Source organism: Balaenoptera acutorostrata, chromosome 7, assembly GCF_949987535.1.
Source record: "Balaenoptera acutorostrata chromosome 7, mBalAcu1.1, whole genome shotgun sequence".
Lineage (NCBI taxonomy): Eukaryota > Metazoa > Chordata > Mammalia > Artiodactyla > Balaenopteridae > Balaenoptera > Balaenoptera acutorostrata.
Genome location: NC_080070.1, coordinates 22897937 through 22912505, shown reverse-complemented (window position 1 = coordinate 22912505; position 14569 = coordinate 22897937). Strand labels below are relative to the sequence as shown.

At 36.7% G+C, this 14569-nt stretch overlaps 2 protein-coding genes across 7 annotated transcripts in view; one reads left to right on the top strand and one right to left on the bottom strand.

Moving 5' to 3' along the window:
* COPG2 (COPI coat complex subunit gamma 2) overlaps positions 1 to 14569 on the bottom strand; it is a 140073-nt gene that overhangs the window by 81288 nt on the left and 44216 nt on the right. The gene's annotated exons all lie outside the window — the stretch shown is intronic.
* The window catches only part of MEST (mesoderm specific transcript), a 129356-nt gene that overhangs the window by 108066 nt on the left and 6721 nt on the right, over positions 1 to 14569 (top strand). Inside the window, exon 13 of one of the 2 annotated variants that reach the window (XM_057550125.1) lies at positions 13134 to 13213. The exons of the other annotated variant lie outside the window; for it this stretch is intronic. Within the exon in view, the coding sequence (XP_057406108.1) occupies positions 13134 to 13198 (65 nt within the window). The 3' untranslated portion in view covers positions 13199 to 13213. Of the gene's footprint in view, positions 1 to 13133; positions 13214 to 14569 lie in introns of those variants that run through there. 2 annotated transcript variants of the gene reach the window in all.

The window sequence follows — 14569 nt, the reverse complement described above, 5'->3', positions numbered from 1 at the left end:
AGAAGATAAACAAAATTGATAAACCATTAGCCAGACTCACCAAGAAAAAAAGGGAGAAGACTCAAATCAATAGACTTAGAAATGAAAAAGGAGAAGTAACAACTGACACTGCGGAAATAAAAAGGATCATGAGAGATTACTACTACATGCCAAGCAACTATATGCCAATAAAATGGACAACCTAGAAGAAATGGACAAATTCGTAGAAAATCACTACCTTCCGAGACTGAACCAGGAAGAAACAGCAAATATAAACACACCAGTCACAAGCACTGAAATTGAAACTGTGATTAAAAATCTCTTCCAACAAACAAAAGCCCAGGACCAGATGGCTTCACAGGCGAATTCTATCAAACATTTAGAGAAGAGCTAACACCTATCCTTCTCAAACTCTTCCAAAATATAGCAGAGGGAGGAACACTCCCCAACTCATTCTATGAGGCCACCATCACCCTGATACCAAAACCAGACAAAGATGTCACAAAAAAGAAAACTACAGGCCAGTATCACTGATGAACATAGATGCAAAAATCCTCAACAAAATACTAGCAAACAGAATCCAACAGCACATTAAAAGGATTATACACCATGATCAAGTGGGGTTTATGTCAGGAATGCAAGGATTCTTCAATATACGCAAATCAATCAATGTGATACACCATATTAACAAATTAAAGGAGAAATACCACATGATCATCTCAACAGATGCAGAAAAAGCTTTTGACAAAATTCAACACCTGTTTATGATAAAAATCCTCCAGAAAGTGGGCATAGAGGGAACTTACCTCAACATAATAAAGGCCATATATGATAAACCCACAGCCAACATCGTTCTCAATGGTGAAAAACGGAAACCATTTCTACTAAGATCCGGAACAAGACAAGGTTGCCCACTCTCACCACTATTATTCAACATAGTTTTGGAAGTTTTAGCCACAGCAATCAGAGAAGAAAAAGAAATAAAAGGAATCCAAATTGGAAAAGAAGTAAAACTGCCACTGTTTGCAGATGACATGATACTATACATAGAGAATCCTAAAGATGCCACCAGAAAACTACTAGAGCTAATCAATGAATTTGGTAAAGTAGCAGGATACAAAATTAATGCACAGAAATCTCTTGCATTCTTATACACTAATGATGAGAAATTAAGGAAACACTCCCATTTACCATTGCAACAAAGGGAATAAAATACCTAGGAATAAATCTACCTAAGGAGACAAAATACCTGTATGCAGAAAACTATAAGACACTGATGAAAGAAATTACAGATGATACAAACAGATGGAGAGATATACCATATTCTTGGATTGGAAGAATCAACATTGTGAAAATGACTATACTACCCAAAGCAATCTACAGATTCAATGCAATCCCTATCAAACTACCAATGGCATTTTTCACAGAACTAGAACAAAAAATTTCACAATCTGTATGGAAACACAAAAGACCCCGAATACCTAAAGCAACCTTGGGAAAGAAAAACTGAGCTGGAGGAATCAGGCTCCCGGACTTCAGACTATACTACAAAGCTACAATAATCAAGACAGTATGGTACTGGCACAAAAACAGAAATATAGATCAATGGAACAGGAGAGAAAGCCCAGAGATAAACCCACACACATATGGTCACCTTATCTTTGATAAAGGAGGCACGAATATACAATGGAGAAAAGGCAACCTCTTCAATAAGTGGTGCTAGGAAAACTGGACAGCTAAATGTAAAAGAATGAAATTAGAACACTCCCTAACACCATATACAAAAAAAAACTCAAAATGGATTAAAGACCTAAATGTAAGGCCAGACACTATAAAACTCTTAGAGGAAAACACAGGCAGAACACTCTATGACATAAATCACAGCAAGATCCTTTTTGGCCCACCTCCTAGAGAAAGGTAAATAAAAACAAAAATAAACAAATGGGACCTAATGAAACTTAAAAGCTTTTGCACAGCAAAGGAAAACATAAACAAGACAACCCTCAGAATGGGAGAAAATATTTGCAAATGAAGCAACTGACAAAGGATTAATCTCCAAAATATACAAGCAGCTCATGCAGCTCAATATCAAAAAACAACCCAATCCAAAAACGGGCAGAAGACCTAAATAGACATTTCTCCAAAGAAGATATACAGATTGACAACAAACACATGAAAGGATGCTCAACATCACTACTCATTAGAGAAATGCAAATCAAAACTACAATGAGGTATCACCTCACACCAATCAGAATGGCCATCATCAAAAAATCTACAAACAATAAATGCTGGAGAGGGTGTGGAGAAAAGGGAACCCTCTTGCACTGTTGGTGGGAATGTAAATTGATACAGCCACTATGGAGAACAGTATGGAGGTTCCTTAAAAAATTAAAAATAGAACTACCATACGACCCAGCAATCCCACTCCTGGGCATATACCCTGAGAAAACCATAATTCAAGAAAAGTCATGTACCACAATGTTCACTGCAGCTCTATTTACAATAGCCAGGACATGGAAGCAACCTAAAAGTCCATCAACAGATGAATGGATAAAGAAGATGTGGCACATGTATACAATGGAATATTACTCAGCCATAAAAAGAAATGAAATGGAGTTATTTGTAGTGAGGTGGATGGACCTAGCATCTGTCATACAGAGTGAAGTAAGTCAGAAAGAGAAAAACAAATACCATATGCTAACACATATATGTGGATTCTAAAAAACAAAAATGGTTCCGAAGAACCTAGGGGCAGGACAGGAATAAAGATGCAGATGTAGAGAATGGACTTGAGGACACGGGAGGGGGAAGGGTAAGCTGGGACGAAGTGAGAGAGTGGCATGGACATGTATACACTACCAAATGTAAAATAGATAGCTAGTGGGAAGCAGCCACATAGCACAGGGAGATCAGCTCCGTGCTTTGTGTCCACCTAGAGGGGTGGGATAGGGAGGGTGGGAGGGAGATGCAAGAGGGAGGAGATATGGGGATACATGTATATGTATAGCTGATTCACTTTGTTATACAGCAGAAACTAACATACCATTGTAAAGCAATTATACTCCAATAAAGATGTTAAGAAAAACAAAACAAACAAAGAAACAAACAACCTGATTTAAAAATGGGCAGAAGTACAGAATAGTCATTATTCCAAAGAAGACATACAGATAGCCAACAGGCACATGTAAAGATGCTCAACATCACTAGTTATTAGAGAAATGCAAATCAAAACCACAATGAGATATCACTTCATACTTGCCAGAACAGACATCATAAAACAGTCCACGAATAACAAATGCTGGAGAGGGTGTGGAGAAAAGGGAACCCTCCTACACTGTTGGTGGGAATATAAACTGGTGCAGCCACTATGGAAAACAATATGGAGACTCCTCAGAAAACTAAAAACAGAAATACCATATGATCCAGCAATTCCACTCCTGGGGATACAGTCAAAGAAAAGGAAAACATTAATTCAAAAAGATATATGCGGGGCTTCCCTGGTGGCGCAGTGGTTAAGAATCCGTCTGCCAATGCAGGGGACACGGGTTCGAGTCCTGGTCCAGGAAGATCCCACATGCCACGGAGCAACTAAGCCCGTGCGTCACAACTACTGAGCCTGCGCTCTAGAGCCCGTGAGCCACAACTACTGAGCCCGTGTGGCACAACTACTGAAGCCCGCGCGCCTAGAGCCCACACTCTGCAACAAGAGAAGACACCGCCATGAGAAGCCCGCGCACTGCGACAAAGAGTAGCCCCCGCTCCCTGCAACTAGAGAAAGCCCACACGCAGCAATGAAGACCCAACGCAGCCAAAAATAAATAAACAAAAAATAAATTTATATAAAAAAAAAGATATATGCACCCCAGTGTTCACAGCAGCATTATTTACAACAGCCAAAATATAGAAGCAACCTAAGTGTCTATCAACAGATGAATGGATAAAAAGTATGTGGTATATATACACAATGGAATACTACTCAGCCATAAAAATAAATCAAATTTTACTGTTTGCAACAACATGAATGAACTTGGAGGATATTATGCTAAGTGAAATAAGTCAGACAGAGAAAGACAAGTACTGTATGATATCATTTATATGTGGAATCTAAAAAATAAAACAAACTAGTGAACATAACAAAAAAGAAAAAGACTCACAGATACAGAGAACAAACTAGTGGTTACCAGTAGGGAGAGGGAAGGGGGAGCGGCAATATAGGGGTAGGAGAGTAAGAGACACAAACTACTATTCATAAAATAAATAAACTACAAGGATATATTGTACAGCACAGGTAATACAGGCAAGATTTGATAATGACTAGAAATGGAGTATAACCTTTAAAAATTGTGAATCACTATGTTGTACACCTGAAACTTACATAATATTGTAAATCAACTCAACCTCAATTTTTAAAATAGGAAAAAAAAAAGAAAATCACTTTGTGTTACATACCAAGTTAATAATAAAAAGGACAGAAACCACATGATCATCTTAACAGATACAGAAAAAGCAGTCAACAAAATCTAACACCCATTTATGATAAATACTCTCAAAAAAGCTAGAGAATGAAGGGAATGCCCTCAACCTGATAAAGGGCATCTTCATAAAATCCATGGTTAACGTCATGCTTAACGCTTTCCCCTTAAGATCAGGGACAAGGCAAGGATATGTGCTTTCACCACTTCTACTCAACATTGTACTGAAGGTTCAAGATGGTACAATTAGGAAAAAAAGAAAGACATCTAGTTTGGAAAGGAAGAAGTAAAACTGTATTTGTTCTCAGATGACATGATCCTGTACATGAAAATCCCAAGGAATATAACACACACACACACACACACACACACACACACACACACAAATGGAACAAATAAATGACCATATCAAGGTTACAGGATACAAGATCAACACGTGAAAATAAAAAATCAACAATCAACTGCTGATTTCTATATTGGCAACAATTAATCCAAAACAAAATTAACAGAACAATTCCATTCATAGCAGCATCAGAAAGAGTAAAATACTTAGAAATAAATTTAATAAAAGCAATGTAAGACTTTCACACTGAAAACTACAAAACCCTGCTGAGAAATCTAAATAAATGGAGAAACAATTTCTGTTCATGGACTGGAAGACTAGATATTGTCAAGATGGCAATTCTCCCAAATTGATTTATCCAAAATAGATCTATTCTATTCAATGCGATCCCTATCAAAATGCCAGCAGGCTTTTTGTTGTAGAAATTCAAAGCTGATCCTAAAATTATATGGAAATATAAAGGACCCAGAATAGTCAAAACAATTTTCAAAAAACTAAATATAGCAAACATTGACAGATCTGAAGGGAAAAGAGAGCAATTCAATAATAGTAGAAGACTTCAATACCCCACTTTCAATAATGGATAGAACATCCAGATAGAAAATCAATAAGGAAGCAGTGGGCTGGAACTACATTGACCTAACAGACATATACAGAATGTTTTGCCCAACAGCAGCAGAATACACATTCTTCTCAAATGCACAGGGAACGTTCTCCAGAATAGATCACATGTTAGGTAACAAAACAAGTCTTAACAAATTCAAGAAGATTAAAATCATACCAAGTATCTTTTTCAACCACAATGGGATGAAATTAGAAATAACAAAAGGAAAACTGGAAAATGCAAAAACATACGAAAATTAAATAACACACTCTTGAACAACCAATGGGTCAAAGAAGAAATCAAAAGGGAAATTAGAAAATACCTTCATACAAACAAAAACACAGCATACCAAAACTTATGGGATGCAGTAAAAGCAGTACTAAGAGGGAAGTTCATAGCAAAAACTGTAATTTTTTTTTAAAGGCCAACTATAATAATGGACATACAAAATCAAAAATAATTGCCAGAGAAATTCTGAAAATTAATAAATGAGTTTAACAAGTGAGGAGTATGGTCATTTTGTCCAAAACTGATCTTCTGGCCACTCAGAAAAGAAGCTGGATTCCTATGAACCTCCATAACAACTGGACTCAGCTAAATGTGTAATCGATTCTGGTCACCCACAAAGCTTGGACTCAAGCTCCTTCCTATCATGCCAAAGGAGGGGCTGGTGCTTCCCCAACAGTAAAGGTGGACATGGAGATTTCTACTACTAGCATGCCATGTCATACATCTGGCAAGGTTTGGATCCCACCTCTTGATTATGCCAGGGAAGGGCTGCTTCCCTCAAAATTTATGTTAAGCCGTCAAAATAGGTTCTAGGTTATCCAATTTGTTGGCATAAAATTGTTCACAGTAGTTCAAAAATCTCAAAACCCAAGGGTCATAATCCCTTTCTCAGGGTGAGAAAAATGGTCCTGACAGACCTCTGTACACTGTCCTAGGATGAAAAGGCAATGTGGAGCCCAGTGCAACTAGTACTGCACCAGTCTATGAGTTTCGCCCAATGAATGTTACTCCAGTAGGTTAGGTATGAGTTTTGCTTGGATATTTGTATTTATTTGCATAAAAATTGTTATAGCAAGGTGGGCATCAAGCCAGGTTTCTACTGTAGCTTTCTGGAAGTGGATCAAAGAATGAGAGGTCATTTGGCAGCATGACCAAAAGCGACTCATTTTGGCAGCATGGCCAGTCATTGGGATGGTTGGTCTCACTAGCTGCCTGTGGAAAACATCCCTAAAGTCCCAATGAATGAAAAATCTGGGGGATAAGATTGCCCAGGTTAGAACTTCTTGGTTGTTATTAATGGTCTTGGTGGGAATGTCCCAGGAAGAGGTAAACTCAACTGAAGGGAAAGCTAAACAATCCCTGATAAAATTATATACATACACAGAGAGAAGAGAAATAAGGATACAAAACAAGAACTGAGAAACACTACTGCAAATGAATAAGAGAGGAGGATTTGTTCTACCATATATCTACACTATTATAAAGCTGTGATGATAAGGCAATGTTTTGCTGGTACAGGGAGAGAAATATAGAGCAGTGGAGAACAGGAGCCCAGAAACAGACCAGTGCATATAAGGATGCCTGTTTCATGGCAAAGTTGATATTGCATAGCAATGGGTATAGACAAGTATTTCAACAAATGGTGCTTGGACTACTAGATATCCATATGGGAAAAAAAGACTGCTACCTCATACCATATCCAAAAAACAATTCCAGGTAGATTATAGACCTAAAACATGAAAGCTAAAACTATAACGCTTGTAGAAAATAGTACAGAAGATACATTTGAGAACTTGGGGTAGAAAACATTTCTTGATCAAGACACCAAAAATATTATTCTGAAAGTAAAAGAATGACATTACCTTTAAGAATGTTCTGTTCATTAAGATATCAAAAAAGGGAACAGACAAACTTGAGTGGGAAAAGCTATTTGCAACTTATACAACCAACAAAGGACTCACATCTAGAATACAGAAGAACTAGAAATCAATAAGGATAAACCGGATAACCCAAACAAAAAAAAAGGGCAAAACTCCAATAGGTATTTAAATAAAAAGAATATCCAAATGGTTCATAAATATAGAAAAAGGTTCTCAAACTCATTAGTAATTAGAAAATTACAAATTAAAACCACAAGGATTTGACAATGATGCCAAGACAATTCAAGGGAAAAGGACCAGTCTCTCAACAAATGGTGCTGAGACAACTGCAAACTCATATTGCAACTGCATATCCACATGCAAAAGAATGAAAATGGACCCCTGCTTCACACCATATACAAAAATATCTCAAAATGGACCAAAGACCAAAATGTAAAAAATAAAACTCTTAGAAGAAGGAAGCACAGGTGTAAATCTTTGTGACCTTGGATTAGATAATGGTTCCCTAGGTATAATAACAAAGGCACAAGCAACCAAAGAAAAAAAGACAAATTAGACTTCATCAAAATTTAAAACTTCTGTACTTCAAAGGACACTATCAAAAAAGTGAAAAGGAAGGCCACAGAATGGGAGGAAATACTTGCAAATTATATACCTAATAAAGGTCTAGTATCCAAAATATATTTAACAACTATTTCAAACAACAATAAAAGACAAATAACCCCATTTTTTTTTAAATGAGCAAAGGATTTTAAAAAGATATACAAATGCCCAATAAGCACATGAAAAGATGGTGAAACTTGTTAGGGAACTAAAACCTTTCTTGCTGTCAGACGAAGAACTTATCTGTATAATTTTTTTTTCAATAAAACTTTTCCAGTGGGGAAAAAAAATCCCACATTGATATACCTCTTCACACCTACTATGGTGTGTATAATAAAAAAAGACAGACAATAGTGAGTGTTGGTGAGGATGTGGAGAAATCAGAACTTCACACACTCCTGGCAAGAATGCAAAAATGGTTACAACCGCTTTGTCAAACAGTTTGGCACTCCTAGAAAAGTTAAACGTAGTTACATTATGACCTGGGGATTCTACTCACAGGTAAATGTCCAAGAGAATTGAAAACATGTCCACATAAAAAATTATGCATGACTGCCAATAGCAGCATTATTCATAATAGCCAAAGAGTGGGAACAACCCAAATGTCCATCAACAGACGAATGAATAAATAAAATATGGTATAGCCACCCAGTGGAATATTATTCACCCATAAAAAGAATGAGGTACTGATACTTCTACAATATAGATGAACCCTGAAAAGATTATTGTAAGTAAAACCAAAAACTAAAGACCACATATTGTATGATTCCACTTATATGAAATGTCCAGAACAGGCAAATCCATAGAGACAGGAAGCAGATTAATGGTTTCCAGGGGTTGAGGGGAGGGTAGAACAGGGAGTAGGACTGTTAATGGGTTGGGGGTTTCTTTTTAGGGTGGTAAAAATGTTCTGGAGTTAGTAGTAGTGGTTATACAACTTTGTGAATATACTAAAGACCACTGAATTATACACTTTACAAAGGTGAATTTTATGATACGTGAGTTATAGCTCAATAAAAAATATATAATATACCCCTTAGATTAGTAAAATTTTTAAAGTTTGACAGTATCAAGCCTCAGGAAATCCCACACTGCTGGCTGGAGTGTAAATTGGTACAATCACTTTGAAAAAAAGTCTAACGTTACCTAGTAAAGAGATGTATACCCAATGATCTAGCAATTCTATTCCTAGATATATACCCTATAGAAATGCATGCTTACATACAAAGACATAAAGCTATGGTAATGAGGCAGTGTGGTATGAGGTACAGGGATACTGTTTACAGCCATTTCATTATTAATAAGTGCTCCAAACAGAAAATAATCCAAATGCCCATTAATAGTAGAATGAATATAAATAAACTAGGAAGTATTCAATCAAGGAAATATAAAATATAATTAAAACAAACTAGAGCTGCACCAAAAGCAAGGGTGAATCTTACACCAGAATACTGAGTGGGGAAAAAAAAAAAAAAACAAGACCCAAAATACTGCATGATTCTATAGACAGAATGTTCAAAACAAGGCAAAACTAAACTTTACTGTTTAGGGATACATGCGCAGGGGGGTAAAAATCTAAATAAAAGCAAAGAAATAACTACCATAAAAGTCAGAAAGTGGTTTCTACTGGGGGTAGTTATGACCAAGAAGGATACATAAAACATTTCTGAAATACCAGAAATGTACTACCACCTAATGTATATGATCATTATAAGAGTGTCTCACAGAAAGTGGACATAATGTATACAACTACAACTTTTATGCATTTTTCTATATGTACATTATGTTTCTCAATTTAAAAATTTTAAAGAATTAATATTAGGTATTCTCTCTTGGACACAGGGTTATAAATCCAAGGCCAATTTTGTTATCAGTGATATACAGGTCAACTACAGTCTGAAGTTTTTATGCTTGATTGGCCATCTAAGAGAAGTGTTTAAAGTCTCCCAAGACCTTGAGATTGGGATTGACATATATACACTAATATGTATAAAATGGATAACTAATAAGAACCTGCTGTATAAAAAAATAAATAAAATAAAATTCAAAATCCAAAAATAAATAAAGTCTCCCAAGACCTTAATTTCTTGTATTTAACATTTTGCTTTACGTATTTTGAAACAATGTTATTAAATATATGTAAGATCGCTCCTGTTATACCATTTTTAAGACCATTACTTTTGTCAAAATACAAAATCTCACTGTCATTTTTAATGCTTTAAACCTTGATTCCTATTGGGGCTTATACTAATAATGCTAAACTACATTTTTTTGTGTTAGTATACATCTAGCATATATTCTTGACATATTTACTTGAAATGTTTCCTCGCCATTTTGTTTGGAAGTGTCTTACGTAAAAGGCTGTATAGTAGGTCTGTTATTTTGTTTACCCAATCTGAGACTCTTTTAATAAGTAATCCTTTAATAATGTAAGTAGGGCTTCCCTGGTGGCGCAGTGGTTGAGAATCTGCCTGCTAATGCAGAGGACGCGGGTTCGAGCCCTGGTCTGGGAAGATCCCACATGCCACGGACCGGCTGGGCCCGTGAGCCACAACTACTGAGCCTGCGCGTCTGGAGCCTGTGCCCCGCAACGGGAGGGGCCGCGATAGTGAAAGGCCCGCGCACCGCGATGAAGAGCGGTCCCTGCACCGCGATGAAGAGTGGCCCCCACTTGCCGTAACTAGAGAAAGCCCTCGCACGAACCGAAGACCCAACACAGCCAAAAATAAAAAAGAAATAAATAAATAAAGTAGCTATAAAAAAAAAAAAAAATGGTTAAAAAAAAAAAAAAAATAATGTAAGTAAACCCATTTGCATTTATTATTATAATTGAAATATCTTGTTTGCTAGCCAGCCTCCAAGATGGTCCTCCCAAATCTCCACTTTTGAATATCTACATCCTTGTGTAGTCCCCTCCCACATTATACGAGGGTTGGTCTGTGTGACCAAGAGAAAGCATCAGAGGTGATGGCATGTCACTTTCAAGATTAGGTTATAAAACACTGCAGCTTCCATCTTAGGCTCTCTCCCTCAGTTCACTCTGGAGAAGCCAGCTGCCAGGCTGTGAGGACATCCAGGCAGCCTAGAGAAAGGCTCTCAAAGTGAGAAATGAAGCACCTGGCCAATAGCCAGGGAGAAACTGAGGCCTATCAAGTACTGCATGAATGAAACTGGAAGTGAATCTTCCAGATTCAGATGACTACAGCTCTGACAACTTGATTGCAACTTCATGAAGAACCCTGAACCAAAACCAGACAGCTAAGCTACTTCCAGATTCCTGACCACAGGAACTGTGAGATAATAAACGTCTGCTATAAGCAGCTATGTTTTGGGCTAATCTGTCACACAGCAAGAGATAACTAACACATTTACACTTAATTCTATCCAATTTATTTTCTTTTTTCTATTTATATACTTTGTCTTTATTATTTTTTCCTTACCAACCTTCAATCAACTTTTCTTTGTTCCATTTTTATTTCAACATTATTAAAGCTTTACATTCCATTTATATTCTTAGTTACTAACCCATATATTTTTTGACAAAGTTTAATATCACTAACAATATCTTTCTCCCAAACAAAAACAAAAAAAACAAAAACAAACCACAAAAACCTTAACATGCTTTTACCTACATCTAACATCAATATTTATCATGGTGGGCGTCCCTGGTGGCGCAGTGGTTAAGAATCCACCTGCCAATGCAGGGGACACGGGTTTGAGTCCTGGTCCAGGAAGACCCCACATGCCACGGAGCAACTAAGCCTGTGTACCACAACTACTGAGCCTGTGCTCTAGAGCCCGCAAGCCACAACTACTGAGCCCTCGTGCCACAACTACTGAAGCCCACGCTCCTAGAGCCTGTACTCCACAACAAGAGAAGCCACTGCAATGAGAAGCCTGCGCACCTCAACAAAGAGTAGCCCCCACTCGCCACAACTAAAGAAAGCCCACACAGCAACAAAGACCCAATGCAGCCAAAAATAATAAAAATAAAGCTCCCTTAAAAAAAAAAATTATCACGGTGCTGTCCTCCTGGAATTTTTGAGCTTGTTATTAAATTTTAAACTTACAACATCAATTTAGAATTACCTAAACAGTGAGAATTCCATTGCTCACTATTACTTCTTAAATTCCACTATTGCTTTCTATTTGTTTGTGCTGGAATAAATATGAATAATTCTTACAAAGTGATTGGTTAACTATTTATGGTAAACCCTTACGTTTGAAACTACCTTTCTTTCACCCTCACTGATGAATGACAGTTGGGCTGGGTACAGAATTCCAGGTTGACAGTTATTTTCCTACAGCACTATGAAGACAATGCTCCATTGCTGCCTTGCGTGCAATGCTGCTGAGAGAAACCTGAAGTAAAACTATGGGTCAAATGATCTTTACTTTACATAAAATTTAGAATTTTTTCTTTATTCTTGATATTTTAAAAAAATTCACTGTTAGAATGTGCTTGCTTATCTTTGTCCTTCATTCTACTCAGCATTTGGTGCTTTTTTTTGGTTTTGTTTTTTTACTCTAAAGATATCTTTCTTTGTACAGGCCTGAGAAATTATCAGCCATTTTTAAAAGTTAACTTTGTATTAAATTATAACAAAAATATAGAAAAATACATGAGGTAACTGTTAAATGGATAGAATGTTTGTATTCCCCCATCCCCCCCCACCAATTCATATATTGAAGCCCTAACCCACAGTGTGACCCTATTTGGAGATGGGGCCTCCAAGGAAGTAATTAAGGTTAAATGAGGTCATAGGGTGGGGTCCTGATCTGTTAGGATTAAGGTCCTTGAAAAGAAAACAAAGAGCTCGCTTGCTCGTGCTCCCTCTCTCTCTCTCTCTCTCTCTGCACATGCACCAAAGGAATATCATGTGAGCACACACTGAGAAGGCAGCCATCTGCAATCCAAGGGAAAGCTCTCACCAGACACCAGCCCTACTGGCACTCTGATCCTTGATTTCCTAGCCTCCAGAACTGTGAAAAAATAAATTTGTTGTGTAAGTCACCCAGTTTGTGGGATTTTGTTATGGCAGCCCTAGAAAACTAATACAGTAGATAACCTCAAAGATGCCCCTGCGACTATTTCCCGCTATTCATTCACACTGAATAGAGCTGACCTTTTTTTATCCAACAAAAGACTGCAGAAATGTTGGGATGTGTTTTCAAAGACTAGGTCATAAAAATGACTGTGACTTTCACTTTGTACTCTCTTGTATCACTTGCTCTGGGTGAAGTCAGCTACAATATCATGAGGACATTCAAGCAGCAACATGGAGAGGTCTACACAATAAGGAACTGAGGTGTCCTGCTAACAGCCTGCATTAAGGCGCCAGTCATGTGAGTAAGCTACCTGGAAGCAGATTTTCCAGCTTCCATCAAACCTTCAGATGACTGCAACCCTGGCCAACATTTTAACTGCAACCTCACAAAAGACCTCAAGCAGAAACCATGCGGCTAAGATACGCCCAAATGCCGGCCTACAGAAATTGTGTGGGAAAATAAATGTTTATTATCCTTTTAATCTGGTTATGTTTTGTAGTAATTTGTTATACAATAGATAATTAAATCATAGGTGAATTATTACAAACTCGTATGTGCAAATCATAAGTGAATTACAACAAACCTACTATGATAAAGAAAATATTTCAAGCACTTCGGAAGCCCCCTACATGCCAAGCACGACCATGCTGGTGCCCTAAAGATAAACACTATCCTAACTTTTAATACTATAGATTAGTTGTGCCAGTTAAGTCTGAAATTAATTTATACAAAACTATACAGAATGTATTTGTTAGTATGTGACTTCTTTGAGATTTATCTGTGTGGTTACATTTGACAATGGTAATAAGTTCATTTCCACTGTTGCATACTGTTGACTATATGAATATACCACAATTTATTTTTTGATTCTACCAGTGATGGACCTTTGGCCTGCTTCCCTTTCAGGGCTATTATGAAAAACAGTACTAAAGGTATCCTTGGTATGTCTTTTGACACACAAACGTATGCATTTCTGTTTGGTATTTAAAAGAAGCCAATTGAAATTCTGATTGAGGGTTCACTGAATTCATGAATCAAAATAAGATGATGTGCTATCTTTATAGTATTGAATATTCTAATCTAAAAACATGATATATCCCTCCATTTATTCAAGTCTTACTTTAAATAACATTTGATAATTTTCTGTGTAGAGATGTACACAATTTTTGGTAGATTTATTCCTAATGATTTGATTTTAATTAAAATGGCACCATCTTCTCAAAATTGTATCTTATTGATCAGTTGCTGGTATGTAGAAATAAAATTGATTCTGGATATTAGCCTATCCAGTAACTTTGGTAAATTCATGTATCAATTCTAATAGGTAATACATAGATTATTTTGCATTTTCTATATACACAATCATGTTGTCTGCAAAGATACTTTCATGTCATCTTTCAAATCTTTAGATATTTTATTTTTTTCTTAACTTATTGCACCAAGTAGGGCTTTCCAGTAAAGTGTTACTTAAAAAACAGGATTAGTAAGCATCCTGTCTCATTCACAGTCTTAAAGGGAAAGCCTTTAATTGTTCACCAATAAGTATAAAGTTTATTGTAGATTTTTTGGTACTCTTATCAGAATAATTATGTTCCCTTCTATTATTTGCTTTGAAAAGATATTTTTAATT